Source organism: Sceloporus undulatus, chromosome 4 (genome assembly GCF_019175285.1).
Source record: "Sceloporus undulatus isolate JIND9_A2432 ecotype Alabama chromosome 4, SceUnd_v1.1, whole genome shotgun sequence".
Classification (NCBI taxonomy): domain Eukaryota; kingdom Metazoa; phylum Chordata; class Lepidosauria; order Squamata; family Phrynosomatidae; genus Sceloporus; species Sceloporus undulatus.
The window spans coordinates 102,435,423-102,463,081 of record NC_056525.1 but is presented as its reverse complement, the minus strand read 5'-3'; the positions used below and the strand labels follow the sequence as shown (position 1 = coordinate 102,463,081).

General features: G+C 40.7%; 1 protein-coding gene across 1 annotated transcript in view; it reads left to right on the top strand.

The window, feature by feature from the left end:
* Positions 1–25,398, top strand: part of LOC121927591 (calcium-activated chloride channel regulator 1-like) — a 40,416-nt gene extending 15,018 nt beyond the window's left edge. The window contains exons 4-13 of the mRNA XM_042461331.1: positions 3,223–3,391; positions 7,416–7,637; positions 9,266–9,490; positions 11,110–11,287; positions 12,834–12,940; positions 16,011–16,241; positions 16,462–16,729; positions 17,671–17,835; positions 21,174–21,413; positions 24,822–25,398. Coding sequence (XP_042317265.1) covers positions 3,223–3,391; positions 7,416–7,637; positions 9,266–9,490; positions 11,110–11,287; positions 12,834–12,940; positions 16,011–16,241; positions 16,462–16,729; positions 17,671–17,835; positions 21,174–21,413; positions 24,822–25,345 — 2,329 coding nt within the window. The 3' untranslated portion in view covers positions 25,346–25,398. The remainder of the gene's footprint in view (positions 1–3,222; positions 3,392–7,415; positions 7,638–9,265; positions 9,491–11,109; positions 11,288–12,833; positions 12,941–16,010; positions 16,242–16,461; positions 16,730–17,670; positions 17,836–21,173; positions 21,414–24,821) is intronic.
* The last annotated feature ends 2,261 nt before the right edge of the window (positions 25,399–27,659 follow it).

Here is a 27,659-nt window from a genome sequence, read left to right as displayed (position 1 = left end):
ATCATAGTAGCTGATCCTTTCCTAAAATATGGAGATGATCCTTACACTTTGCAGTATGGAGGGTGTGGAGAACAGGGACGCTACATTCATCTCACATCTAATTTTCTGACAAATGACAGTTTGCACGATGTTTATGGATCACGAGGTATTGTCTGTTAATTTAAATTCAGTTTTTAATTAATTAAGGGAAGTCCTGTGAAAATTCATTTCACATCTAACTTCTTGACAAATGACAGTTTGCATGATGTTTATGGATCATGAGGTTTTTTTTCCTGTGAATTCAAATGCAGTTTTTAACTGATTAAGGAAAGTCCTGTGAAAACATGAATGGCATTTGTTCAATACTCTTCTGAAGTGTCCTAAGTTTACAATGTTCAAATTATATGGCATCAGCCCAGCTATTAGCAAGCTGAAGCAAGTGTGTCATGTTGCTGGTGGGGAGTTGAAGAACAGAGTTGTCTCTAAACAGTCATCACTGTGCCATGTAGGCATGAAGCTGGACAAAGACCCAGCTGGATAAATTTTCCTTCATGGCCATTATGGGGTCTGTGTGGGGTCTAGTTGCTAAAATATTGTTTCACTCCAAAATGTTTTTGCAACTCTTTCTTGGTAAGCTTGCACACCGTTATTGTGAGCAAATTAGGCAACAGCCCTGTGGAGGTGAAGAATGTCTCTACTTAGAAATGGATATATTTGCAATAGTTACTATCCACACTGCTTGCGCAGTCTTCGCCTTGAGCATGCTCTAGGTCTCTTAAATATGAAAACCTTTTCCATCTCTGAAACTGGTTCTTGCAGCTCTTTAAAAACATTAATTTGCTCAGACAATGTTTATGTGCTTTGGACATGCTACATGATCATTTTCCCTCTCTGAAATGGGCATTTGAAATAGAATTATGGAATCATAGAGTTGGAAGAGACCTCAAGGGCCATCAAGTCTAACCCCCACTATTTTATTTTGTTTTATATTTGCTGACTTCAGTTGAAAATTTTGCCAATGTTGATTTTGATGCTTCTAAACTTTAAAGAAATTCCACTCCTTGGACCATAATATCTGTTTAATATCTCCGTCTCTTGAAACCATTAAAGGCACAGGAGTCTTGTAAGGAGATAAGGTGGTAAAGATAAAGAAAAGGGATTATAGGATTGCCCCAGACACCTTGCACTACAAATTGTGCACCCTGGGTTTTCTGGAAAGACTCTAAGAAAACCTAGCCTAATAATGTATATTATCATTCTGAAAGGAATGTTTCTGAATGGAAAATTAGCAGTGCATGATATGTGTGTGTTGATCAATTATCTTTCATGACTCAGTATGTGATTTGCAAAAATATGCAAAATACAAATATGCTGCTGCCTGACTTTGGAGAATCAGAGTTTATCACACTGGGGCTAATTTCAGCATTAAAGAGAGATTAAAGTGCATTTAAAGCATCCCGCAAATAAAGCGAAAATGGCGAGTAAATGCCTGAATGATTATCACATGCAATTGCACATATAAAGTGATATCAGAAATGCATTGTCGGTGAAATCCCTAAAGTAAAAAGATGTGCATTAATGCTTCCTTGTGATCACTTTAGTGATGGGTTTTGTGCGACATCATGTGAAATTGTTTTGTGTAATTACATGATTTTTCTGGGATATTCACATGATAAACTTCTGATATCCTTCATGTGATAAACCTAAGAGTTTAGTAACTCTTAGGCAGAGGAGAGAAAAACACATGGTACTAGGAGAGGAAAGTTAGGAGAAGAAGCGGCTGACTGAGCACAGGGATGGAAGGAGAGAAAGACCAGCAAGGAAGAAAATGGGGGGTGGGTGAAAGAGAGCAGAGGGAAATAGAAATGTCACTGAAAGAAACAAAGGTGCTTCTAACCCAGACAAAGCTGGCAGAACTGAATGAGGGAAGGGAGGCAAAGATCAGTTGAAAGGGAAAAAATGATTCACGAGAGTGAGTGGAAAAGAAGGGACGGAGCACCACAGTGAAGGTAGAATTAACAGGTTTTTAACTCAGTGAAGCTGGATACTTGCACATACTTTTTGACAAGTTGTAAATATAAATCACAGTGGTAATTTTTTCCTTACTCTTCACAGGCAGAGTTTTGGTACATGAGTGGGCTCACCTCAGATGGGGTGTCTTTGATGAATATAACAATGATGCACCTTTCTATACTACTGGACCAAAGAAGGCTGAAGCAACAAGGTACCATCCTGGAAGTATATCACCAGTGGTCATGAAGTCATTACTATAGCAAGGATCTTTGTTGACAGTTCTTCTAAATGCATGTAGAATACAGGTATTTTACATACCTGTAAAATATGATTAATATTAGAATATATATCTAATATTCAATTGCATGGCTGCTCTCTGTAGGAGATAAAGCTTCTTCTACCATGTATAGATTACTCTTTCATCACTGTATGGTCCCAAAGATAATGAAGTGACAAATTAAAATGCAATTACCTGTAAAAAGTAATTCAACTTTTCTTTCTATATTGAAAGCACAGCAGAGCTAAATTTCAAAAGTAATTTCCAGAGTGGCATTACTTGTTTTGTTGTACAATTAATGTATTTTCTCTATTTTAACAGTTATTTTTATAGGGCATTATTAGACATATTTAGAGGCATTTTGAAGGCTTCCCCCACTCCCTAAATGTAATCCATTCTTTCATGGTATTTGAACAGTGAGTGAACAGCATACATGTTGTTGGGGTTTGTGAGGATGGAAAGCAAGGAAGAGAAGCAGCAAATCAGTGTTGTACAGTTTCTCAGTGGGCCTTGGTTCTCATTTTAGCTGTAGTGTTGTGTTGTTGTGTGCCTTCAAGTTGTTTTCAACTTATGGCAAGCAGAAGGTGAATCTATCATGAGGTTTTCTTGGTGAGATTTGTTTAGAGGGGGTTTGCCATTGCCTCCCTCCAAGGCTGAAAGAGTGTGATTTGCCCAAGATCATCCAGTTGACTTCCATGGCCAAGCAGGGATTCAATCCCTGCTCTCCAGAGTCATAGTCCAGCGCTCAAACCATTGCACCACACTGGATCTCTGTAGTGGTATGACATAATCCATATCCTTGCAGCATTAGCATAAAAATGTTTTGATATTATCAATCAACTTATTAGCAAGGTTTCTTCTTGGCTGTCTTAAATCTCAAACATCATAGCACAATTTGTGTCAAAACATTATCATTTGGCCTGCTAACTATATTTGTTCCTAATATTACTTAGATGCTCAGAGGGCATCACTGGACAGTATATATTTCGAACTAACCAAGGAACTACCAGAAAATGCAAATTTGAACATCGAACTCAGCTTTATGAAGCAGGATGTCAATTTATTCCAGACAAAAAACAAACCTCGTTGGCATCTATAATGTACATGCAAAGTCTCTCTTCAGTAAGTATAACTAACGTCTCTTGGAAAGATATTTCTTTAGTCCTTTGTCTTCAAGAATACAAGATATTTTTTGAATTTTTGCCATATTAAATACTGTATGAATTTAAGACACTCACTGTAGTTTGCATTCCTGCATCTAATGCAAAAGTGGAGTTTTGCTAATTAGTTCACCAATAATCCCAAAAGTTCATTCATATCTCTCCTTCTCCTTCTAGTTTCTTCTCTAGTTTTTCTCCCCCTGTTCTCTCTAGCTTGTTCACTTTCATTTTCGTTTCTGCTGCTCTTGATTGCCAGTGCAATTCTATGATATTCTAAAGGTGCATTTTTTTTGTTTTTCTCCTGCTCTTTTTTCATTATTTTTCTTTAGTTTTTTCATCAGTTTTATTAATTTTCTGTCTTCTTATAGCATCCATGTCCATTTTGTTTTTATTTGTCTATGATGGTAGGTCACCATTACACTTATGGTATGAATTGCAAATGGGCTTCAGAAACTCTGGTTTTTAAAGATATTCTTGTAATTGGGAAGAAAATTGTTAAAATTACATGTCCCTTGCTTTTAGAAGAAAATTGGTGAAGAATTATATTCTTACTGCAGGACCACAGGCCAGTTGCAACAGAAGAGCAGACAATGCCAAAGAAAGCCCCCAAGAACAGAATCCCTCTTTCTGAAATAGCACTCTTGAAAGAGCCAAGAACAATATGTCATTTGGAGACAACGGTGCCAGCCAGTGTTGTGTGCCATTCCCCCCCCCCCCTTTTAAGTCTATGAGTTTTAGTAGTAATGTTAATGACTGATATGATGACAACTTAAGGTGCACAGGTCATAGACCTTCTTGGCAACCATATGTCAACAGAAAATGGACTGGATTTTTGAGCACACTAATAGTTAACAAAATGTATTAGTGCAAGGTGGGGACATCAGCACAAAACAGCTCCTTACAGTTCTGTGGCTTGGCATTGTTAGAGTAGTTGGATAAAGATACTGCCCCAAAAGTATTGTACAGCTTCTCAGTGGATCTTGGTTCCCAATTTAGCTGTAGTGGTGTGTTGTTGTTGTTGTTGTTGTTGTGTGCCTCCAAGTCTGTGCCAGCTAAGCAGCCACTTCACTCTGGCTAATGGGAATCCTCATTTCCAGCATGGCCATAACACAGCCCTGATTACAGAGATGCCATTTGAATAAGGACTACACTGCTGTCTCTAACCTAGGATTGTATATCTTTCCCCAGTTCTGCCTCCAACTGTCCACAAACAGCACACTGAGCTCTGCGCATGAACTTCTATGTGTGTCAGCTTCCTGTCCTCAGAAACATGACTACGTTTTAGGTCTCATAAAGTGGTCATGGAGCCTGGGGAGTTCTGGGAATTGTAGTAAAAAAAGTAACTTTTCTAAGCTCAGCTATAGGAATTCATCCCTAAAGTGTGAGAGTTGGGGCAACAAGAGCATGATCCCAGAGGCAGCATGAATCATGGAACCCTGCTATTCCTTGGTTACATGTGGACTCCTCACATGAGAACCCCTTCACATGCATATAGTATGAAGTGGGCAATAACAGTATAAAAATGTAAATCAAAATAGTATGATTGCATAAACATAGCTCAATATTAGAATAGCAAGAATGGGCAATACATTGGTAAACATCAAACATGAAAACTAGGAGACTGTCCTTAACACAATCTGAACAAAGTCCTAAACTTATTTCCAGGTAGAAGGAAGCAGGTGGTGATTGTTGAATTTAAGTGACTCTTGGGGAGTTTCCAGAATGAAAATTTCTTTGTTGTTGCTAACTCAAAGTTGACTTTGACCTCTGGTGATGCCATGAATGAGGCAGCTCTAAGACACTCAGTGAACCTGTTCAGTTTCTGCAGACCTAGGAGCTAAACAGACTGCCTCTTCTGAGCTGCCTGCTGCTGCCCCTTTCAGGGCCAGATTGGGGCTGCAGCAACTACATGCCATGGTGCCAATCCAGCCTTTCCACAATGCTAAAAGGAATGGCAAAATGCCACTCCTTTTTGTGCTGAGGGGGAAAAGCACTTTTGCCGCCGTGGTGGCACCTTCTGGCACTCCTTTTGGCACTGTGTCATTTGGATGCAGCACCAAAGGAGTGCTATGATGCTGTCTGCCATGTGGTTGGGCTTATGGCATGATGGCGTTGTCAGGGCAGCATTGGGGTATGTGTCATAAAGATGTCACGCCCCCACTCTACCCCGAGGCTGGTGTATAACGCCGGTCTGTACGGCCTCTTAGGGTCATGTCCTATTTGATTGAGTCTATCTATCTGGTATGTGATCTTCCTCTTTCTACTGCTCTCTGTCTTTCCAAGCATTATAGTCTTTTCTAGTGAACCATGTCTTCTCATGTTGTGGCCAAAATACAACAGCCTCAATTTAGTCATCTTGGTTTCTAGGGAAAGTCCAGATCCGATTTGCTCTGGTACCCATTTGTTTATCTTTTTCTCTGCAGTATCCTCAGTCTTCTCCAGAGCCACATCTCAAATGAGTTGATTTTCTTTCTGTCCACTTTTTTCACTGTCTTACACCCATGCATAGTGATGGGAAATACAATGGCATGAATAATACTCACTTTAGTGTTCAGTGCTAAAATGTGCTATCTAAAATTTCTATTGCTATCTAAAATGTGCTCTTCCATAGTAAATAAGCAGAATTGCAATGGCCTTTCCATACTACTGGAGATATTGTGCTTTTTCTGTTTGTATATCTAGTTGTTTTCCCACACTCTTGGGCATGAGTGGGGAAGGGACAATTCACCTGAGTAGGCACTATGGTTTTTTTTAAACAACAACAACAACACAGAAATCTTAAAAAGGTGCTATATAAGGCTAACATATAGATACTGTGACAGTGATATCATGGCACTGCCCCAAACCTCTTTATTTTCCTTTTTAATATGCTTTTACTCCTTTGTCACCTTGTGCCACAGCTGCCACTAATCTGTGATGAAGACCTACTTTCCCCCCATACTGCTAAGGGGACTTAATACCAACATCTTTTCCTCAATGTTGGTAGTGTGTAACTGTATGTTTAAAAGCACTACAGTAAGTCATTTATTGAAACAACGTTATAGGTTTATTTGCAGGTTAACTTAAATACAGTATCACTTGTGTGGGTTGTTGTTCACATTTTGATACGTTATTGACATACCTTATTTGCTACACTGTGGTGCTGTACAGACTGCTCCAAAGGGGCAGCCTGCACCCGCCCCTTTTGCTCCAGATTGGGGCCAGGGCAGTCTCACTGGGAGCTCTGCGGCCCCGATCTGGAGTTTTTCCAGACTACGGCCAAGTGGCAAAATGCTGCTTCTCCATGGTCCAGAAAAAGGGTGTCCTTGGGGCTTCATCCTCCCGAACACCCCAGGAGCCACAGCCATTGGAGAAAGGGACTGCCTGGCTCCTTTCTCCTCGGCATCGTTCCCGCAGCTGTTTGGTTGCTGCAGGAATGATGTGCGCAGCGAAAAGGAGCTCCGTTTCAGAGGTCCTTCCCGCGCCGCAGCCAGGCCGCCATAAACGGCCTGAGGCAGCGCGGAGATGTCACATATGCACCGTACCATTTGGACACGATGTGTGCATGACATTATCATGTGCTTCGTGTGGACGGTGCCCTGTAACGACGGCGCCATCCACACAAACTAGGGTTAGGGAGTGTATGGTTGGTGCATGCTCCCTAACCTAGAAATGGCACCAGTACGCCGCTATATGGCGGTTGGTACTGTGCCTGTGTTACATTTGTGCTTTCTTGTCCTTATAATTGTTTCTTACATTAACCCCAAACCATTCAAAATCTTTATTATACTCTTGTTCCTTACACTTTTATTAACTGTTTATTATTATATTCTTGTGAGATTATGAAGAAAATCTATTCAGAATTTAAAATCCACATAGCCTCTGTAGCTACCTTTTCTTCCCCACCCACACGTTTGTGCCAGCATTTTATATGAAATAAATGACTGTATTCAGAAACAAACTGATAATAAGGCTATAATCCTGACTTTTCTTTCATTTTTATTTAGGTCACTCAGTTTTGTAATGAAAGCAACCATAACATCAAGGCAACAAATATGCAGAACAAACTATGCAACTTCAGAAGCACCTGGGAAGTCATTAAAGATTCCCCTGACTTTGCCAGTTCATCCCCAATAAATGCTCCTCCACCTGAACCCAGTATCTCATTGCTGCAAATCCACGACAGAGTTGTGTGTTTAGTACTGGATGTTTCTGGTAGTATGTCTTTAGTAAGTTCATTTTTTTCCTATCTGGAATTTAATAGCAATGTAAATATCAACACAAAGGAACAATATCTCTGTTATATCTCTCTTTCTATCTAAAACTCTTCATTACATTAGATACATTGAGGTGCGTTACAAGGTGCCCAAAATAGGCACTCTGCCGGCACTGCCGGTTGCTACATCTGGGAACCGCAATGGTCAACTGCTCAGTTCCCGTACGCACCAAAAAGAAGCCGCAAAAAGTGGCTTCTTTTTGGGCCCCGGAAGTGGCACCACAAGTGGCCAATGGTGCATTCGCGATGTCACTTGTGTCGCGAGACGTGCGGACGCTATGCGTCCACAACGTCAAGATGCCAGTGCCCGTGTAGAATGGGTGCCACCATTTTGTACATCCCCAGGACGTACTAGGGTTAGGGGCATGTGTAAAGCACGCCCTTTCCTAATCCTAGTACGTCCTGGGGACATACTTTACGCCCCTGCGGAACAGGGCTATGGTTATTTTACTGTATCTGATTAGATATGTTGATATAGATGCTTCTTTAATCAGAGTAACAGATATATAGTTCAGTCACAGATTATTGATTAAGCGATATAATCCAGCTCCATGGGAATGGTAGAATGGTCATAATCCTGCTTTGTCAGTGAAAGAGAAATTGTCTCTTTGTATGTTGCCCAATGACCAGAAGCAGATCTGTAGGGAAAACTGGAAAAAAGAGCTCCTATGATAAGGTCAGCAGTATCTGGTTTCAGGAAGTCTCTCACCTAAAGATGTGAAGCCCCCCCCCAAAAAAAACCCAGGAAAAAACACATACATTTTCCCAGTTTTTTTCCTGACACTTTTTTTTTGTTTTTTGTTTTCTGAAAGAAAATCAATTATGGAATGTTTTAGCATTAATTTTAGCATAAAATATTTAAGACAAGGTGCTCATATATTCTCGAAATCATTTCTTAAAACTATGTACACTGTCAAATTATTCTAATTTCTGTGCACTGAATGAGGACAAGCAGGTCCTAGGTTAAAAAGTGAACTCTCTAATGGAAGAGCAAGATGCATTTCTTCCTTTAGGGGGCATCGAAAGAAACTGATCTTTGTTTGGAAACACTCACACTAAATCAAGAAATAAACTGACATGTGAGAGGGCACGGAAGCTTGTTTCAGTCTGGGTAAACCTTTGGTTTTTGGAAGTCCATGACTGAGTACCTGAACCTGCACAACTGGATCCAGGACAACGGAAGATGGGATGCCTTTGTGGAGCTCTAAAGCAACAACATGATGCCTTTGTTTGATGGTTTATATTTGATGACAAACATAACAAAGCAGAAGCAGAGACTGATGCTGATAACCAGAGCTTCATCCGCACTGCAGAAATAATGTATTTTGACACCAGTTTTACTGCCATGGCTCAGTGCTATGGCATTCTGGGAACTGTCATTGTTTATGAAACATTTAGCCTTCTCTGTCGGAGAGTTCTAGTGCCACAACAAACTACAATTCCAAGAATTCCATAGCATGAGCCATGACAGTTAAAGTGGTGTCAAAATGGAATATTTCTGCAGTGCAAATGCAGTCCAGAGCTTGGAAAATGAATCTGGTTAAATGTATTCAAGACTCTACATCTTCTTCCTAAATGCAGAGCAGTCGAATTACTCGGGTGCAAGAAGCTGCAGGACTGTTTCTTCTACAGATAATTGAAGAAGGTTCTTGGGTTGGAATTGTCACATTCAATAGTGCAGCAACAATCAAGACTGGTTTACAACAAATTACCTCTGACAGTGTGCGTGCAACTCTTAAAACTTATCTTCCTACTACAGCAAGTGGAGGAACTAGCATATGCTCTGGAGTGCTTGCAGGATTTCAGGTAAAGGAGAAAAATGTTCAGCTACTTCGTTTCTTATTTTTCCTAGATGTTTTGGACTATATCTTATTTATCCAGTTATCTTGGAACCAATTATTGAAAAGCCCAGGAGACTGGTTGTCAAGTATATATATATGACTTTGAGGGGAAAATTTAATGAAAGAAGACTGACATCCAGTTATTAACCACCATGTAAGTTCTGACCAAAGCAGAATAGACTAAGAAGTAATAGTTCTAATTCTCTATATAGCTGTAGCCCCAGTCCCTTAGCTTTTGGAAAGGCTGACAGACATTTTGTGTGGGCATAGTAGAAGAAAGAGCATGAGGTGAGGTTGTGCCTATTGGGTTAAACCTCCCCAACCCTAGAGAGTCTTTTGAGAGAGTTTGGGCCTGTACAGACAGGTCAAATGAAGCAGCTTTGAATCACTTTGAAGGTGTGCTGTTTAAACAACACATGTGTCCTAAGGACCGGAGCACTGCTTTGGCATGGCTTCTGGCATCTTAGGAGGTGTGTGTCATTTAAACAGCATACCTCCAAAGTGGACTGAAGCTGCTTCATTTGGCCCATCTGTTTGTGCTCATAGTTAGGTTAAGGCTGTCGTGTCTGTTGAAGTAAGGCTGTTTGTGTGAACTAGGAGGAGGCTTGCTTGTATGTTTACTAGTGTTCTATTGTTCTTTTGTGGTATGCTTAAGTCCTCTGCCTGAGCACATGGTCTCAGAGGGGGCAGGCCATCTGTTGCAAGGAAGTCAGTCAGCCACTTGCTCTCTATATAGTAACAGCCCCAGACCTTGAAGCTTGGGAGAGTATCAGGATGGGAGCAAACTCCCGTCCTTAAAGCATGCTAATTGCTTGATCAGCGGAAAGATTATCGCACTCCTGCGTGCTTATCCTGTCCTTCTGTCATGTGGAAAGAGTAATGGAGCCATCATTTGGTGTTAGCAGGAGTTTCCATTAATACCAAAAGATTATCACACCCTTTACTATTTCTGGATGGCAGAAGGATGGGATAAGCTCACAGGGGTGTGATAATCTTCCCTATGACCATGCAGTTAGCACGCCATAAGGATGGGAGCAAGCTGCTTTGCTCCCTTATGATAATCTCCTTGGTGAACAGGCAGCAAGGCGAACAGATGTTTTGTGTGAGTGTTTAGTGGGGCAGTTTGAGGGGTATACCCCAGAGTTCTGTTACAAAGTCTGCTTAAGGTAATTGTGCCAAGCTGGGCATTTACCAATCCAGAGGAATGCAAAAATGTGCTACAGTTGTTGAGTGGATAAACAGAATCTAGGGAGAGAAGAGAAGGGCAATCATCCTTATGATGATTTATTTAAAGTCTATCTAGCTGAGTGTAAAATTTGATTTTCCACCCTCAAAACAAAAAAGTAGCATACAGTTTTGCTTTTTTAACAATAGCAAACTACATTGCATCCATCTTACAAAACCCTGCTTCTGACCCTTACAAAAAGGAGATTAGTTGATCCATATTTCATTCCATAAACTGGCAGTTTCTGTAGAATTTAGAAGATGTTTCTTCTATATTTTAACTTCAGGCAGCTTGCTCTGGCATCAGCATTATTTCTGCTAATATGGTGGCTAAAATTTTAAATACTCTCTTCCATCTAGGTTTTTTTACAAAAATATACTAGTACAGAAGGCTGTGAAATTGTGCTTTTGACAGATGGAGAAGATGGGACTGTAAGCTCTTGTTTTTCTCGAGTTCAAAGTAGTGGATCTATAATACATACCATTGCTTTGGGGCCAAGTGCTGCAAAAGAACTAGAAATGCTGGCAGATATGACAGGTAAAAGAGCAAAAAGGCTGTAAATTTGTGCTCTTAACCAACAGAGACGATAATACTATGTATTTTTGTTTTACTGATTTTAAAATAGTGGATCTTTAGTCCATATTATAGTTTTGGGACCAGATGCTGCAATAGAACTAGAAATGTCTCCAAACATGACTGGTGTGTGAATAACCAGAATATTGTTCATCATATAGCACCTCTAAATCTATCAGCTTTGATAGATTTACAGTCAGACCATTATGATTTGATCCTAAGAAATGAAAATTGAGCTCTGATGGTGGAACAGGGCTAATTGCACCCTGCAAAAGATTCAGGAAACACATTGGAAAGATATGGGATATCATATGGAAGAAGAAAAAGACAGAAACTGCATTTGCCATTTTCTTCTTCCATGAGCACACACAACCCTAGTGTTTAGCCAACTCTTTTGCTACCATGTCAAAGCATGCTTGATCATATGTCAAAACTACAGTTGCCTAGCAGGGCCCACCAGGAGCTTTTTCACAATGCATAATTATAGTCATACACTGCCACTTTAACTGCTGTGTTTCCATCCCATTGATTTTGGATTTGCTATTTATGGAAGGGTATTTAGAGAGATCTAGTGATTCAACAAACTGCAAAAAGTTATGGCAGTTAAAGTGCAATCATAGCACTATAACTGGTTAGTGTGACATTTGTCCTGGACCATCCATGTAAATGTATATGAATGTGGCTTTTGTCAGGGGTGGGGAGAGATGCCTTTATAATAATTCTTATATAAGATGTCACACTGTAAAATTTCTTACATTAATCTGAATGTCTAGCTAGTTGTAAATGTATGGTCTTTGCAAATGGAAAAAAAGGAGGATTAATTTTGCTGCATTCCTTTGTATAATAGAACAATGCTGTTTTTAAAGAAATTACAGATCCTAATACAACTATGAGGTTGTCCACGCAGGTCAAAAGGCCCATGTTTGGCCTCATGTCAACCTGTTTAGATGGCACAGGCCAAAACCCCAAGGCCAGGATTGGGCTAGATCTTAGCAGACCAGATACGGATCTGGTGGCTCCGTCCCAATCCAGAGGTAAATGGCCTTTACCCCAGGTCAATTTGATACCAGATTTCCTGGAAACTTTGCAGCAAACTCTGGCTGTTTAAACAAACAAACACACACACACACACACCAGTGCTCCTTACTTTGCCATGTTATGGCTCTCCATGTGGGTGCAGCCAGGCATCTCGTTTCCATGTCAGACATGGTGACAGGGGGCTTTACAGTAGGAACGTTGATACGGCAAGGTAAGAAGTATGTGCTGGTAGCAGGTCCCAGTGTGCCATGGGAATGGGCATGTAAGCACATGCCTGTCCCCTGCTGACCTGGGGAACAACCTGGGTGAGCACCAGGCCAGCATAGCACAGGTTCAACCCATATCTATATATAATAGTGGGCCACTGGATGTGCAACTATTCTTGTACAATCTCACTTTCATACATTACTATATATGTACATTTTATTTCAGCTGTCAGCTTATCCTAATTACTCTTCTAATCATATTTCAGGAGGTTTGAAATTTTCTGCCACTGATAGTTTGGATTCCAATGGTCTCATAGATGCTTTCAGTAGTATTTCATCTGCAAGTGGAAATATCAGTCAACAGTCTATACAGGTTTGGATTTCAAAGATTTGAGAGCCAGCAGGGCTTTTGGGGGGTAGTGGTGGTAACAGTTGAAAGTAGTAGCATCCCTGAACTTGCTAGGCAAGAAATATACAAAATACAAAATAGAATAAAATCTGCAGTCTGTGTTCAGGATCCATTTGGGGAGAAAGATGAGATATAAACCAACCAACCAAAGAAAGAAGCAAACAAAGCAATCAATCAAGTAATCAAGCAGTTGTGTTTTGTAACTACTGCACAAATCTTGTTGATACATCCTCATTAGTTCCACAAGGGACATTCTACTGGCAATGCTGTTACTTCCAGTCACTACTCTATTTTTATTTGCTTGTTCTTTTGTTTTACACTTTACTATTATATGGAATTATACTAATGAAATATCTTCTGAACAATTCAGACATGCCATCGAAACATGCTACTAAGAAATATGCATCTTTGACTCCAGAGTTTTATATGTGAGCATGAATACCTCCATGTTTCAATTTTAATTTCTATTTCAATATCAGTTTAAAATTTCCTAGGCAGCATACAGACAAAAAAACTCCTTATAAACACATGGATACTACTAGTACTACTACTACTAACACCCCATCTTTCTTCTGATATGGAGACTCCAACAAATTTAAAACAGTACAAATAAAAACCAATACAAAAGCATTAACAAGTGTAACTATACATTAAAGAAACATTTAAATGATTTTAAACCATTATATATTAAATCTTTGAAATGTATTAAATTTATATACCAGCCTTGACATCTGAGTTGCACAGGATTTAAAAGAAGTCCCTTTTCCTCATTCCCACCAAATGAGCCTGAGAGGGTCAGAGAGAAGTGCCTCTCCTTATGATCTTAGGGATTTAATGCGCTCATAAAAGGAGATACAGTTCTTCATATAACCTGGACCCAAATAAATATATTTCATGAAGGCAAAGAAGATTAATTAATGATTTATATAATAAATAATATGATATGATACACGATAGATAAAGAGATATAATTTATATTTATGTTATGTAATTTTAGAGCTCTTTGACAGAGAAGGCTAAATGTCTTACAAAACTACAGTTTCCAGAATTGCATAGCACTGAGCCATGGCAATTAATGTGGTATCAAACTGGATTATTTCTGCAATGCAGATGCAGCCAATGACATCACAAGTGTCTTGAGTTGAGACCAAAACATATTGTCAGCCTGTACAATTATTTTAAGACTGGCATTGTGTGCTGTCTTGATGATATTCTAGTCAGTTATCAGGCTGCTGCATTTTGCATTTGCTGCAGCTTCGTATCTTCTTGACAGCTAGTCTCACATAGATTTCATCATACTATACTAGTCTTATCAGAAGATTACAAATGCATGAATTTATATGGCTAGGTTATCTCCAGAAAAGTCTGTAGCTGGCAACCAATTGAATCTGGCCCTAAGGATTTCAAGCCACAGAGGCCAAGTGGGCCTCCAGTTATAGGGATGGATCTGAGACTACTTCCAGGCAATGCATCTGCTCCCTCAGGAAAAAAAAAACTCCATTCAGAACAGGTGATTTACCTAATTCAAGACTCACCTGTCCACAGAGCCTCCAATTTGTCAGAATTCAGCTTCAGTTTATTGGTCCTCATCCAGCCTATTACAGCATCCCAGAACTGGTCCAGCACCTCATTTGACTCCAATGATAGGGATAATTATTGTTAAACATCGAATGGCATACCAGTTTCTCCCAGAGATATATACCAAACCCTCTATGATTTAAACCTATGGCTTCATGTAGCCATTTAATAGCAAGATGAAACCATCTGCTACTCCACAATTTAATGGCCATGGGGCTGCACAGGAATCCCCTTAATGCTTCTCTCTGCAACTGGCCCTGCAGATATGAGTGGTGCCACTCTGAGATAGTGCCTATCAGTGTTGTCTGGGCTGGATTTGAAGTTATTCCTATATACTAGACATAGCAGTTTAACAGATTAGTTATGTCTGGCAATAAGCTATTGGAGGGGGTAGCACATGGTGCATATTGCTGTGCACAGTGTAATGCTCTGCAAGCACAGTTCGCTACTCTGCCTCTGTAGGAAAGCCCCTTCCAAGCCATAGTTATTTAGTGGCCAGCGGAAGGAAGGAGCCATTCAGTCAGCATTCAGCTGCATCTCTGGGAGAAAGGAGCTGACCAGTGTTGTCAATTTCCAGGATTTCCCCCGGAAATTGGGAATTTTAAAGTTTTTCCGGGACATTTCAGGGATTGCTAAATTTCCAGGAAGATTCTGGGAAATTCAGCCTTCGGGGAAATTCAATCTCTCCCCACCCCCCCAAAAAACCCGCCCCCAAATACCTTCCCACCCCAAAAAAACCTCCTGACATACCTCCCATCCTGGAAGTCCTGCCCCCTTTAGCCTTCCCATAGTGCCTTGACCCCCTGAACCAGAAGTCCCACCCCCATTCCGGGAAATTTGGGGGCATTCAGGAAAGCCAATCAGGGAATTATCTTCAAGGGTGATTGGCAACTCTGGAGCTGACACTGTACTTTCCAATGAGTACAAATGTACTTACTAGCAATCTGGTAGGTGAAATGAGCTCTCTTCCTGACTACAGAGCTGTAGCTGAACACTGCTCAAGATTCTTCTTGCTCTTCTCAGCCATGCAGTGGCCAAGTGACTCTAGTGCTTTAAAGCTGCTTCTCTGTCTGTCTGTCTCTGTCTCTCTCTGTGTGTAAGACACTGCACGAAGAAGAGAGAAAAAGATATCCCGCTTGTGCAATCCCAGTTTATCACTGATGGGAGTCGGGCCATAGTCAGATTTCAATTTGACTACCACTTGAAAATCAAGATCTATAAAGCACAAAACAACATTTGTATATATAAGAACATTATGGGGTGGTGGTTTTGTTTTTTAGTTTTGTTTGGTTTTGTCCATTAGTGTATCTATAATGCAGATACCTTCCAAGCAGTGTATCAGCTTAAGTACAGTATAAGAATTGAAATAAGATACACAGTCTAATAGATATTTATTTTTCTGCTGTATTTACTGCTGCTATTGAATTTTATTTTATTTTTATTTTATTTGCAACAGCTTGAAAGTAAAGGAGAAAGCATCAGTCCCCATAAATGGCTGGATGGAACTGTGTCCATTGATAAAACTGTGGGAAATGATACTTTCTTTGTAGTTACATGGAGCTTGAGCACATATCCACCAGGCATTTTTATGATAGATCCCAAAGGAAAAAGATATTCTCAGGCTGATTTTGTAATTGAGAGCACCAATGTCCGAACAGCTCGACTCAGGATTCCCGGAACTGCTCAGGTAGAAACTGTTTTTTTGTCTTGATTTTTATATTCTACTTACGTCATTAAAAATGTATCTGTCTCTTCTCTGAAATGGGAAAATGGCTGTCTGATGGAGCTGTTGAAATTGCAGCTAAGTACAGATAAAGTAACATGACAGACCATACTAGTATGGGACAGTCTTTTTTCCCCAAAAGTCGTATATGCAGCATTTCATATTTTAACTCTTTGATTTACAGGCAGGAGAATGGACTTATTCAATTCAAAATACACACACAACAGCTCAAGTCCTTACAATAACAGTCACTACCCGAGCAGCGTCTGCAACTGTGCCTCCAGTAACTGTAAAGTCTTATATGAACAAAGATACCAACAACTATCCCAATCCAATTGTCATTTATGCAGAAGTCAGTCAAGGATTTTTGCCAGTTATTGGTGCAAACGTCACGGCTACAGTTGAGTCAGAAAAAATATCTACAGAGCTTGAACTCCTTGATGATGGTTCAGGTAAATTTATTTTGAAGTGTTTGTGGAGTTACATGCAGTTTGTGGTGTAGAATTTGAAGTATTATACAGTTTAGGATTTTCCACTGTATATCTTAAAAATGTTAATGTATAAAATATGATTTTCCTTTGTATTTGTGGTTTATTTTGAAGTATTTGAGATATAAAGCAGTTCAGAATTTTCCTATGTTCATATCTCTTGGAACTGGAGATGCTGTAGCTCACACACTGGGCTAGATAATGGATATGACACCTATATCAAAATTGCTTTAAGCATATGCAAGAATGAAGAATCAACTCATTCCAATAAAAGACACAAAATATATATCTAAACATTTATCCAGTAGCATCACTGTGGGTGTGCTGGGGGTGAAGGCCATATGGGTGGCACCCCAGGAGGGGGGGTGATACCCCAGGAAGGGGGTAACGCCTAGTCAACCCCACCCCATGCTCTGTCCCCCGCTTGTGCTGCTCCATCCTCCCAGTGTGTGCTACTTTATCCCCCCATGCACGCTCTGTCTTGCATCCACTGTCTGGTGCTTTTCCAGGGGGCAGAGTGGTGTTCATACCCTCTCCCCGTGCCACCTCCGTGCATGCCACTCCATGCCTCCATGCATGACCAACCCCCCATGCTCCATCTCTTGCCCACCTTTCCCTCCTTTTCCTGACTGGTGTGTGGGGATAGAGTGGCATGCACAGGGGGGTGGTACAGGGAGAGGGAGTGCGTGCTATCCCGGAAGTCCTCAGAAGTCCCGCACTGGAAGTCCCGTTCCCTCTAGCCCTGCCCCCCGCACTGGGTCACATCTGGTGTGGGAACACTGCTGCATTTATCTATTTCCATGAAAACAAGGTTGGATTCCTTTTAGACAGGCTGTTGTTTTTTGTTTTTTTTACTGATCATCAGTACGATTTTTAAAGATGTTCTCTATGTTTTATATACTAAGGTGCCGATATTCTGAAGCATGATGGAATCTACTCACGGTATTTTACAGCCTTCAGAGATAATGGCAGATACAGCATCAAAGTGCGTGTCCAAGGGAATGACAAGATTGTCAGACGAGTCCGCAGGCAAAGCCAGTCTCTCTATGTACCAGGTTATGTGGAAAATGGTGAGGATTAATTATGAAATAACATTGCTGTAAAGGAATGGTGGTAAAAATGAAGCTAAATACTTGCGGGGGGGGGGGATGTAAAATAGTTATTCTTATAGAAATACAGGTTCCTTTTTGCTATTTCTGTGCCAGGGCCCATACTGGGAGAAGGGCAGGATATTAAATAAGCAAGTAAATAAATAAATACCCCCTTGTCTTTGAGTAGGTCTTGTAGGCTTATCGTATGGCACTCGAAGGAACAGGAACAGAAGGGAACGGAACAGGGGAAAACAGGATTATTTTGAACCGTTCTTCAAAATCGGCTGCTGTGCTATGGCTAGGGAATGGTTTGGGGACTCCCAGCGGCATCAATGCGTTCTCCTGTGCACTAACACACATTCCCCCTCCCATTCCATTCCCTTCTGTTCTGTTCCCGTTCCTCCGAGTGCCGTGCAATAAGCCTATTGATTTCATAAGGACACTGAGTACACATTTAGATGTACATGCCTACATATACACTCTCACATACAGTAACCATAATTATTTTTTCTGCTACAGTGGGCCCTCGGTATCTGCAGGGAACTGTTTCAGATCTCCCTGTGAATACCAAAATCCCTGGATGATCAAGTCCCACAGTACTCAATGGGTACTATGAGCCTCTCTACTCCCACCATGGCAGGCAGGAGGGGCTACCTCTTCTTCCTCCTCCTCTTCTTTCTCATCTTCCATCGCCACTGCCATGGCTCTGCCTCCTTTTCCTCCTCCTTTTCCTTCCTCCTTCTCCTCTTCCCCACCTCCTCCTCCTCTTATCTCTCTCTGTCGCCGCTGCCACCACTCGTCCCCCTTTTCCTTCCTCCTCTTCCATCTTCCTTGCCTTCCCTGCCTTCTCCTCCTCCTCCTCATCCTCCACTGCTGCTGCCACCACCACTGCCCCCCCACGAGCTTGCCATTCATGGATGCTCAAATCCATGGATGGAAAGTCCATGGATACGGAGGACAGACTGTACAATACTGTAATCAGCCTTGTCCCTTCTAATTCAAGAGATTATTGCACCTGGGAGCTTGCTGTTTTTGAAAAGCTGCTGGATAAGTGTGGCTGCGGTCCAGGTTGCATACAGGATGCACTCACCTGGCTGTAGCTGCATGTGATAACATCTGGTTTTGACTTTTCAGTCCCATGCATATCCCAGCAGAATTTTCTGGTGTGATAATCTTATTGTGTACAGAATATGCTGAAAATTGATGAAATATCCCCCCTAATTCACAAAAAATAAAAAATATAATAGCCTGACATCTCTGCCTCAGCTATATTGATGCATCTTATGCAACAAACTGCTTGCTGATTTATGTCATCACTGGGCAGGGAAGAATGTGGAGAAAGATACAGATGCTCCCTTACAATATTGTTTCTGTCCATTTACCACAACCATGCAAAGACCAACCACACTACTCCACTACACTCTTATAGTGCTGCTGTTCCACTGTTACTGCTCTGGCTGCCTCTTGTTGCATTCTGAGGCTTGTAGTTCAATGAGGCCTAAGAGCTCTCTGGCTGAGAATTGTAAATGACCCTCCTTAAACTGCAAATCCTAGAATGCAATAGGAGACAGCCAGAGCAGTTATAGTGGAACAGCAGCCACTGTAGTGCGGTAATGTGACAGGTGTGCAAAGCTTTCACTGTCAGCCTTCCCACTGAAAGAAGCTGCGATGAGCTAAATTGGTCCAACCAGTATGACTCAATTCAGCAGTTCTTGTTGTTGTTGTTGTTGTTATTTATGGTATTTATACCGTTATGATCACAGAACCACTGGTTTGGGTCAGATCCTCAGAGAGCATTTGCCTGACCCTCAAACTCATAAAGATACAAAGGAAGCATGTTCCTAGAGAAGGACAAAATATACAAAGGTTTAAGATATATATAAAGGTTCTGAAGGCTCAGAAAAGAAAAACAGTAGTGCAGTACATACTGCACAAATGCGCCATGTTGGTGTCGATTTTAGGGTTAGGGACCACGTGGTAACTGCACGGTCCGTAACCCTAGCATGATGTGGCGGCATAACAATGGTGGCATCCCATGTACATAAGCACCATGTGGCATCCACACAGCACCATACATCGTTTACATCATGAGTGCACCATTGGCGCACTCGTGACGTCTGACCTGCAGCGCAAAAAGAACGTAAGCGCCATGTGGCATCCACACAGCACCATGCATCGTTTACATCATGAGTGCACCATTGGCGCACTTGTGACGTCTGACCTGCAGCGCAAAAAGAACCAAGTTCTTTTAGGGTTAGGGACCGTGCAGCCAATGGGACACCACCATTGTTACGCTGCCGCACCAGGCTAAGGTTAGGGACTGTGTGGTTGCCGTGCAATCCCTAATCCTAAAATCAGTGTCAGCATGGCGCATTTGCATGGTCTGTACCGTGCCAATATCACCATAACTGATTCTGAGGACAATAAGATAGCAGGTAAGCACACTTGTCAGCTCCTTAGTTAAGAATGGGAATATTAAGAATGTTTCTTTCTTAAGAAGCTACAAATGAAACCAGAAATGTATCTTTTAGGAATATTTTAAAGTAAATTAGAGAACGAATATGAAAAAAAAAATTATTTAGTATCTGTAGCGAGAATAACTTTAGTGAAAAAGTGAAAAACAGAGTCCAATCCTACTCAAGAAGAATGGTTATTAAACTATATGATATAACTGAAATTGGTAGAATAACACAAATAATTAAATACAATTCATTAGCAAAATTTGAGAGGGAATGGTCCACAGTACCCAAATATTTAAAGGAGAAACAGGGTACGATGGCAATACTTAATTATCAGGACAAGATAATATGCTAGAAGAATAACAGCATATACTATATATGGAATGTATTGTTTAATGAACTTAGTGTTTTTGTGTGGAATGTGTGTTCTATGTGATTGATTATATTTTATGTGCTTAATAAAATTTAATTAATTTTATTATAATCTTTATTAATTTTCCATAGAATCATTACATTATGAATTGAAGAATTACTACATCCACTACACATTCAAAACATAGATATGCTATTACAAAACATCCACGTATTCTCATCCTCTCCTTCAACAATCAGATATACTGTTCATTTCCTTAAACCTTTCCTTATTACCGTTTTAGATACCACACCTTCTCATTTTCTTTTGTCTTAAATAAAATTTAATGTAAAAAAGAATGTTTCTTTCTTAGTAAAAAAAGAAAAATGACAAATTTTAGCAAAACTAGACTGGACACATCTGAGGAATAGAGTAATAAGAACATTTGGAGGTTTGTAATCACATAGTCTGATAAGTTTTCGTTTCAATATAACTTTTTCTCTTAGGTATAATAAAGCTGAATGAACCAAAGCCTGAACCTAATGAAGATGAAATCCAAGCAAATCTAGGAAGTTTCAGCAGAACAACATCAGGAGGTTCTTTTGTGATGAGTGGCGTTCCTAGTGGGACTCCCCCAGATTTATTCCCGCCAAGTAAAATCACTGACCTTGAGGTAGAACTGAATGAGGATGATGAATTCCTTTTGTCCTGGACAGCTCCTGGGAATGATTATGATTCTGGAAAAGGTAAGTGCAGTGCTGCTAAAGTATGGGACTCTTCTTAGTTCTTCTGAAAAACAGATATTATTTTCTGCATAATAAGGTGAAAATTCAGTACCAGATTCTGTTTATACAAGCAATTCTATCCCTTCAAGATCTTGGAGCAGCAATACCCTGTTCCTATGGAGAGTTTCAACTGGCACATGGGTCCACCACTACCTGTCTCCCTTGGGATTTGCAGGAAGAGGTGCACATATTTTAGGCCAGTAACAGGCAACATGTGGCCCAGCCTTTTGAGGCACAGAAAAGGAATTGAAGGTTCACATACACTGTAGGCTGCATTTTACCCATCCTTGTTCTAGATTAAGGTAAAATCAGGATCAGAGATACTGAAAAAAGGGCAGAAAAGAAGAAGGAGTAGAAATTCACACAACAAAGGGATGTGCCAGAAAGAATCTTTCAGTCAGGTTTTCGGTTAATTCCAAAATCACTATCAAATAATGTTTTGGTAATAAAATTCAGAATAAACAGGGAACATTTAGTTCTAGGGAGTAAGTAGCCCATTCTTATTTTTTATGAGCACTTAAACAACATTGTACACATGTTTACTTAATGTTCATATATTTTTAGAATAGCCAGGGACATAAAAACATCCACTCTGGGAGGTCTTCAGTCTTTAATCTGTGTGCAACACAATGTTGATTAATGTTCATCATGCCATAATCACTAACAGACAATGGGTTTCTCAAAAACAAATCATGCCAGCCAAATCTTCTCTCTTTGTCTGTTTCTCTTTTTGATAGAGTTAGATCTTGGTAGATGAAGGAAATGCTGTGGATGTAGTGTATCTTGATTTTAGTAAGGCTTCCAATAATGTCTCCCATTATATTCTTGCATATAAGCTAGTAAAATGTGGGATAGACTATGTTCCCAGTGGCATCACTCGGGTTGGTGTCACCCTGTGCTGGGGTGGGGGGAATTGCCTTGAAGGCCAGACTACTGCAACCCCGCCTCAAGGCCTCCAGAGTCCTGTATGGGTTGTGCCATGCAGGGCTCCGAAGGCACCTCTACCCCAGCAGCTGCTGCTATAGCAGTAGCAATTGTAGCTATAGTTCTTTACTGCTTCGTACTGAACTAAGCAGTCTCTAAGCAGTTTACAATGTCTAAGCTAATTCCCCCCAACAAACTCATATTAGTAACCTCAAAAGGGTGCCAGGCTGAGGTGACCCTGGAGCCCCTGTATGAAACTGAACTCACAACCTTGTGGCTGTGAGTGAGTGGCTGCATTAACCACTACACTACCAGGGCTCTGCTACTGAAGGGGATGGTGCTACAGAGGGCCCATTTAGGTTCTAGTAGGGCTGCTGGGCAAGCAGGAAAGCCCTTTCTCACTTGACCAGTAGCCCTACCGGATCCTTCAGGTGTACCACCCAATCAGGTGACATCCCCCTCTGGGGTGTCACCCGGTGTGATCCACACCCTCCACACCCACCTAGCAATGCCACTGTATGCTACTGTTAGGTGGATTTGTAATTGGTTGACCAATCGCTCCTTTTCATCTTGAAGAGAATTGACTAGCAGGGTGCCATCTTTATCATTGACTTGGATGATAGAATAGAGGGTATGTTTATCACATTTGCAGATGGAACCAAATGGAAGGGGTAACTAATACTCCAGAGGGCAGGATCACAATTCAAAATAACCTTAACAGATAGGAGAACTGGGCCCAAACTAACCAAAAGAATTTTAACAGGGAGAAATGCAACGTGCTACACTTAGGCAGAAAAAAAAAATGAAATACACAGATATAGGATGCATGACACCTGGCTTGATGGCACCAAATGTAAAAAGATCTAGGAGTCTTAGTAAGACCACAAGGTGACATGAATCAGCAGTGTGATGTGGCAGCTAAAAAAGCTAATGCAATTCTAGACTGCATCAGTAGGAATATAGTGTCTGGACTGAGGGAATTAAAATACCACTTTTTTTTTATTTGGTCAGACCTCACCTGGAATACTCTGTCCAGTTCTGGGCACCACAATTCAAGAAGGATATTGACAATGTGTCCAGAGCAGGGTGACAAAAACGGTGGTATGTCTGGAAACCATGCCCTATGAGAGTCAGTTTAGGGAAATGGGTATGTTTAGCATGCAGAAGAAAAGGTTAAGAGATGACATAATACCTGAATTTAAATATTTGAAAGGATGCAATACTGAGAAAGGAGAACACTTTTTTTGTGTTGCTCCAGAGATTAGAACACAGAACAATGGATTATAGTGTCATTAATCTTTTCTGCCAAAGAGTGCAAAACTGCAAATCCCAGGATTCTGTAGGATGGCAGTTAAAGTGGTATCAAACTGCATTATTTCTACAGTGTAGCTACAACCTCAAAAAGGAGATAATTTAACTGAAATTTCCTCTTTATTTTTCTCCTGTTGATAGTAGCAAGAGTATCCTTTTTGTCAGCAGTGAGGGCTGAGGACAGTAGTGGCACAGGAAATAAGGCCCTCTTTGCTGATATTTAACAATTTGAGTTTTCACTCTGTATGGTGTTTCCTTTGCCAAATAAAACTAGGTATGTACAATGTGTTTTGCTGCTTAGGTCATGCTTTCAGTTTGTAGAGAAAACAGCTAATCTCATCACGCCTAGAGAGGGAACATGATTAGCAATGGTGATCATGTCTCAGGCACACATTAGAGCTGTATGTGATGGACAAGATATTCACAGGGTTCTGATAAGACTATAAGTTTGAAATCCACCAAACAACAACAACAACAACAACAAAAAACAAACCTGTGGGGCTCTACAGACTGCCCCTTTTCACGCCGGATTGGGACCGTGGCAACCTCATGCCATGGCCCCAATCTAGTCTTTTGAGGGTGCAAAAAGGAGCCTTTTTGCACTCTTGAAAGGGTGCCATAGCCACGGTGACGTAGCTATATGGCGCTCCTTTGGCACTATGTCGTATGGACGCAGCGCAGGAGGAGTGTCACTGTGCCCTGGGGGCAGAGTCAGGGCATGAGTCATTTGGATGCGGTGCCCAACTCCTCCATCAGTCCAGCCTTTCAGGCTGGTCTGTACAGGGCCTTAATCATTCAAGGACAGCCATTCCTCTAGGACAAGTGAGACGTCCATCTAGAGCAGGGATTGCAATGGTGGTGGTGGTGGAAGTTTGATAAATGGTGGAAAGATACTTGAAGACAGGGCTGTTAAACGTACCACGTAACTTACCTTGCAAGCCCTGAGCTAGTCAACTGTTTTCAGGTGCTCTCCTGTTGCCAGTAAATGTTGGTATGGCCAGCTTCTACATGGAGAATTGAATGAGGACAATATCCTTCAACTTTGACAGCAAAATGCCCAGTTGTCATTGTTAGCTTTGAAGTATGAGAAGACATATTTTAACACACACACGTTGTTTACTTTTTATTTTGCAGCTGAAAGATATGAAATAAAAATGAGTGAAAATCCCTTGGAATTAAGAGATGTTAGCTTTAATACTGCTACTTCTCTGAACACTTCTGCCCTGATACCAGAAGTTGCTGGGGTCAGACAGTCCTTTCTGTATAAATCAGAGAACTTGACAAAAGAAAACGGCACCTCCATCTACTTTGCCATGCGTGCCATCGATGACAGCAACAATGTTGGAGAACCATCTAATATCGCAAGAGCGGTTTTGCTGCTTGCTGCACTGCCTGTTCCCACTGGTCCTGCTGGAACTACTTCAGATGACATACATAATACTCCCCAAAGTTCACCAGGCACACACACTACTCCTTCTCATGGAAAAACCACTTACCCAGCTGCTTCTGATGATGGAAACAAGAACAGTGTGTTAAATACGACTACTGTAATTGTAATCATAGTATGTCTTGCTGTAATTGTTATTTGTGCCATTGTTAGCATAACAATATGTGTTTTAAATAAGCGAAAAAGCAGACACCCTCAGACTGGAATGTAATATGAACACCATGGATGAAATTGCTTCCCAATGAAATTGCTTCCCAATGAGTAGCCAGGTGTATTTTCCCATTTGTTGGTTTTGCACACATCTGTGGTCCAAAATAAGTGTAGCATCATTAGTGCCATCTCTTAAACCAGGGTCTCCTCTATTTGCATATAGCACAGGCCTGCAGAACTGAGGATCATAAAAACTTATTTTAAAATGTATGCTGGTTTTATAAGAATGTGGCATTCTAAATCCAAAAATGGCCTCAGACATGCTCCATCACATAGATTTTTTTCAAAATGTTTTCATGTTTCTCTGCTGTAATATATGACTGAATAAAATGATCCTTCAAAAACAATTATCCTGCAAAGAGTGAGAAAGGGGTTAAAGTCTGCCAATAGACTTTCAAAATTCTTTAATTTGCTGATATGAAAAAAAATCCATTCAAAAGCACTAAAAGAAATCACACTGGGACAACAGTGTCTGCATTTAATCAAAGATGAGTAACAACTGAATTGATAAAATATTTTGAAAGAGCTGTGTGCGTTATTACATTTTTAGTGTGGTTTTTTTTAATCCAGCACCCCAAAATAACATTAAAAACTACAGGGTTGAAAAAAGTTTTTTTTTCATTGCAGGTCTGTGTAATGTGAAAAGTAAGGACCTCATTTGGATAAGTGGACAGGGGGACTGGGTGCTAAACCTGTTGAGATTTACATTCCCTTCCCCTCCTGGTGTTATGTTGATCCATGTAGTTTCCTCCTTTGTGCTGCTCTAGTTGTGACTCGAGCGGTGATTCAGGGACGAGCCAGGATTTTTTAAGAGGGGGGGTCCAGACTAAGTGCCACCAGTATAATGGGGCCTTGGGTGCGGCAGCCCAGCAGCAGGCATCATTCATTTTTCTAATGGAAGGGGGGTCCTGGACCCCAAGACCCACCCACCCTTGGGGTCGTCCCTGTGGTGAGTGGAGAAAAGAACTTAAGGCAAATGTTAAGCTGCAAAGTCGGCACTCTATGAGAGCAGGGCCCTGGAATTAAACAACGAGGGCCAACACTGCTATATTTAATTTGGCTTCTGATGTTAAATTCTCAACAAGAATTTCAGTGGCTATCTGGGAAGATGTCCCTTGGAAATGAGGATCTCGGAAATCGAAGTTTGATTCTAGGCCTTTAAAAGCATTATAATTAAGAAGAAAATTGTTAAAAAGGAATGATTGCTCCCTGAGGATAATTAAGTTTGCTGAATGCGTACAGGTTTTCATAGAAATAAACAGCTAATTCCACAACTTGTTTTGGCCCCCTAGGTTGTTTTTATTTTTTTGGGATTTCATGCTGTTCAGTTTGTTTATTGAATCAGAAACAGATTACACTTTAGAAAGGAAGTGGAGTTATTACGAAAAATGGCAATCTCTGTGGGGGGTTGTCCCCCTCTCCTTTCTTCTCCAGAGAATCGGTACCACCTGCCCAACACTGCGCACTTCACTCTATTATCTTGGTGCCATTTTAAGGTACAGGTAATAAATAATTTAATAATTTTTGGTTGAGATAAACCATTTCCCCTCGTGTATCAAAAGTGATTGCTTAGTAAACCCCATGTTATTATGGCATTTTCCCCTCCTTCATGCAGCAAACCAGTGATATAGATTTGGAGTGGAAAAATAAAAGATCTGAATGACAAATGCAATCCACAACAGGATTATTACATAGAAATAGAGGGAAAGAGAGATTCAGGACAAGAAGGTACCAATTTCAGGAGCAGATTCAATGTATTTGTGCAATTTCTGTGTCATGCCTATGGCTAGTTGGGTCAAGAAATAAGTGTTTCAGATGATGAAACATACTAACAAAAGTATCAACCCAACACATGTGATGTTGTTACTGGTGGATGCTACAAATAATATCATAACAAAGGCAGGAGCTTTGGTTGGTTTTTGCAGATCTATGTGCTACCCCCCAAAGTTTTATTTTCCTTCATTTTTGGTATAGTAGAGATGTCCAAAGTTTGTTTGGGTGTGGGCTTAAGTGTGCGCAAAAGTAGTTTAAAGAAAAGTGAGAGAAAATTTATTAGATGAAATTTCACATTAAAGAGGAAGTTAAACTGGGGTATTATGCATGCTGGTGTGTGAGAAAGATGGCAATGATGAAGAAACTGAAGGAGTTCATGTGAGTAGCACTTCAGACAAGATCAAGAAAGTATGCCGAGGTGGACTTAACTACGATTGGCCCCCCTCCAAGCATAACATGTCAGCACGTTTTATTGGAACTGAATGGCATAGAAATAGTGAATCTGTGATGGCAGTCTTTTCCTCTTCGCAATTAACAAAATA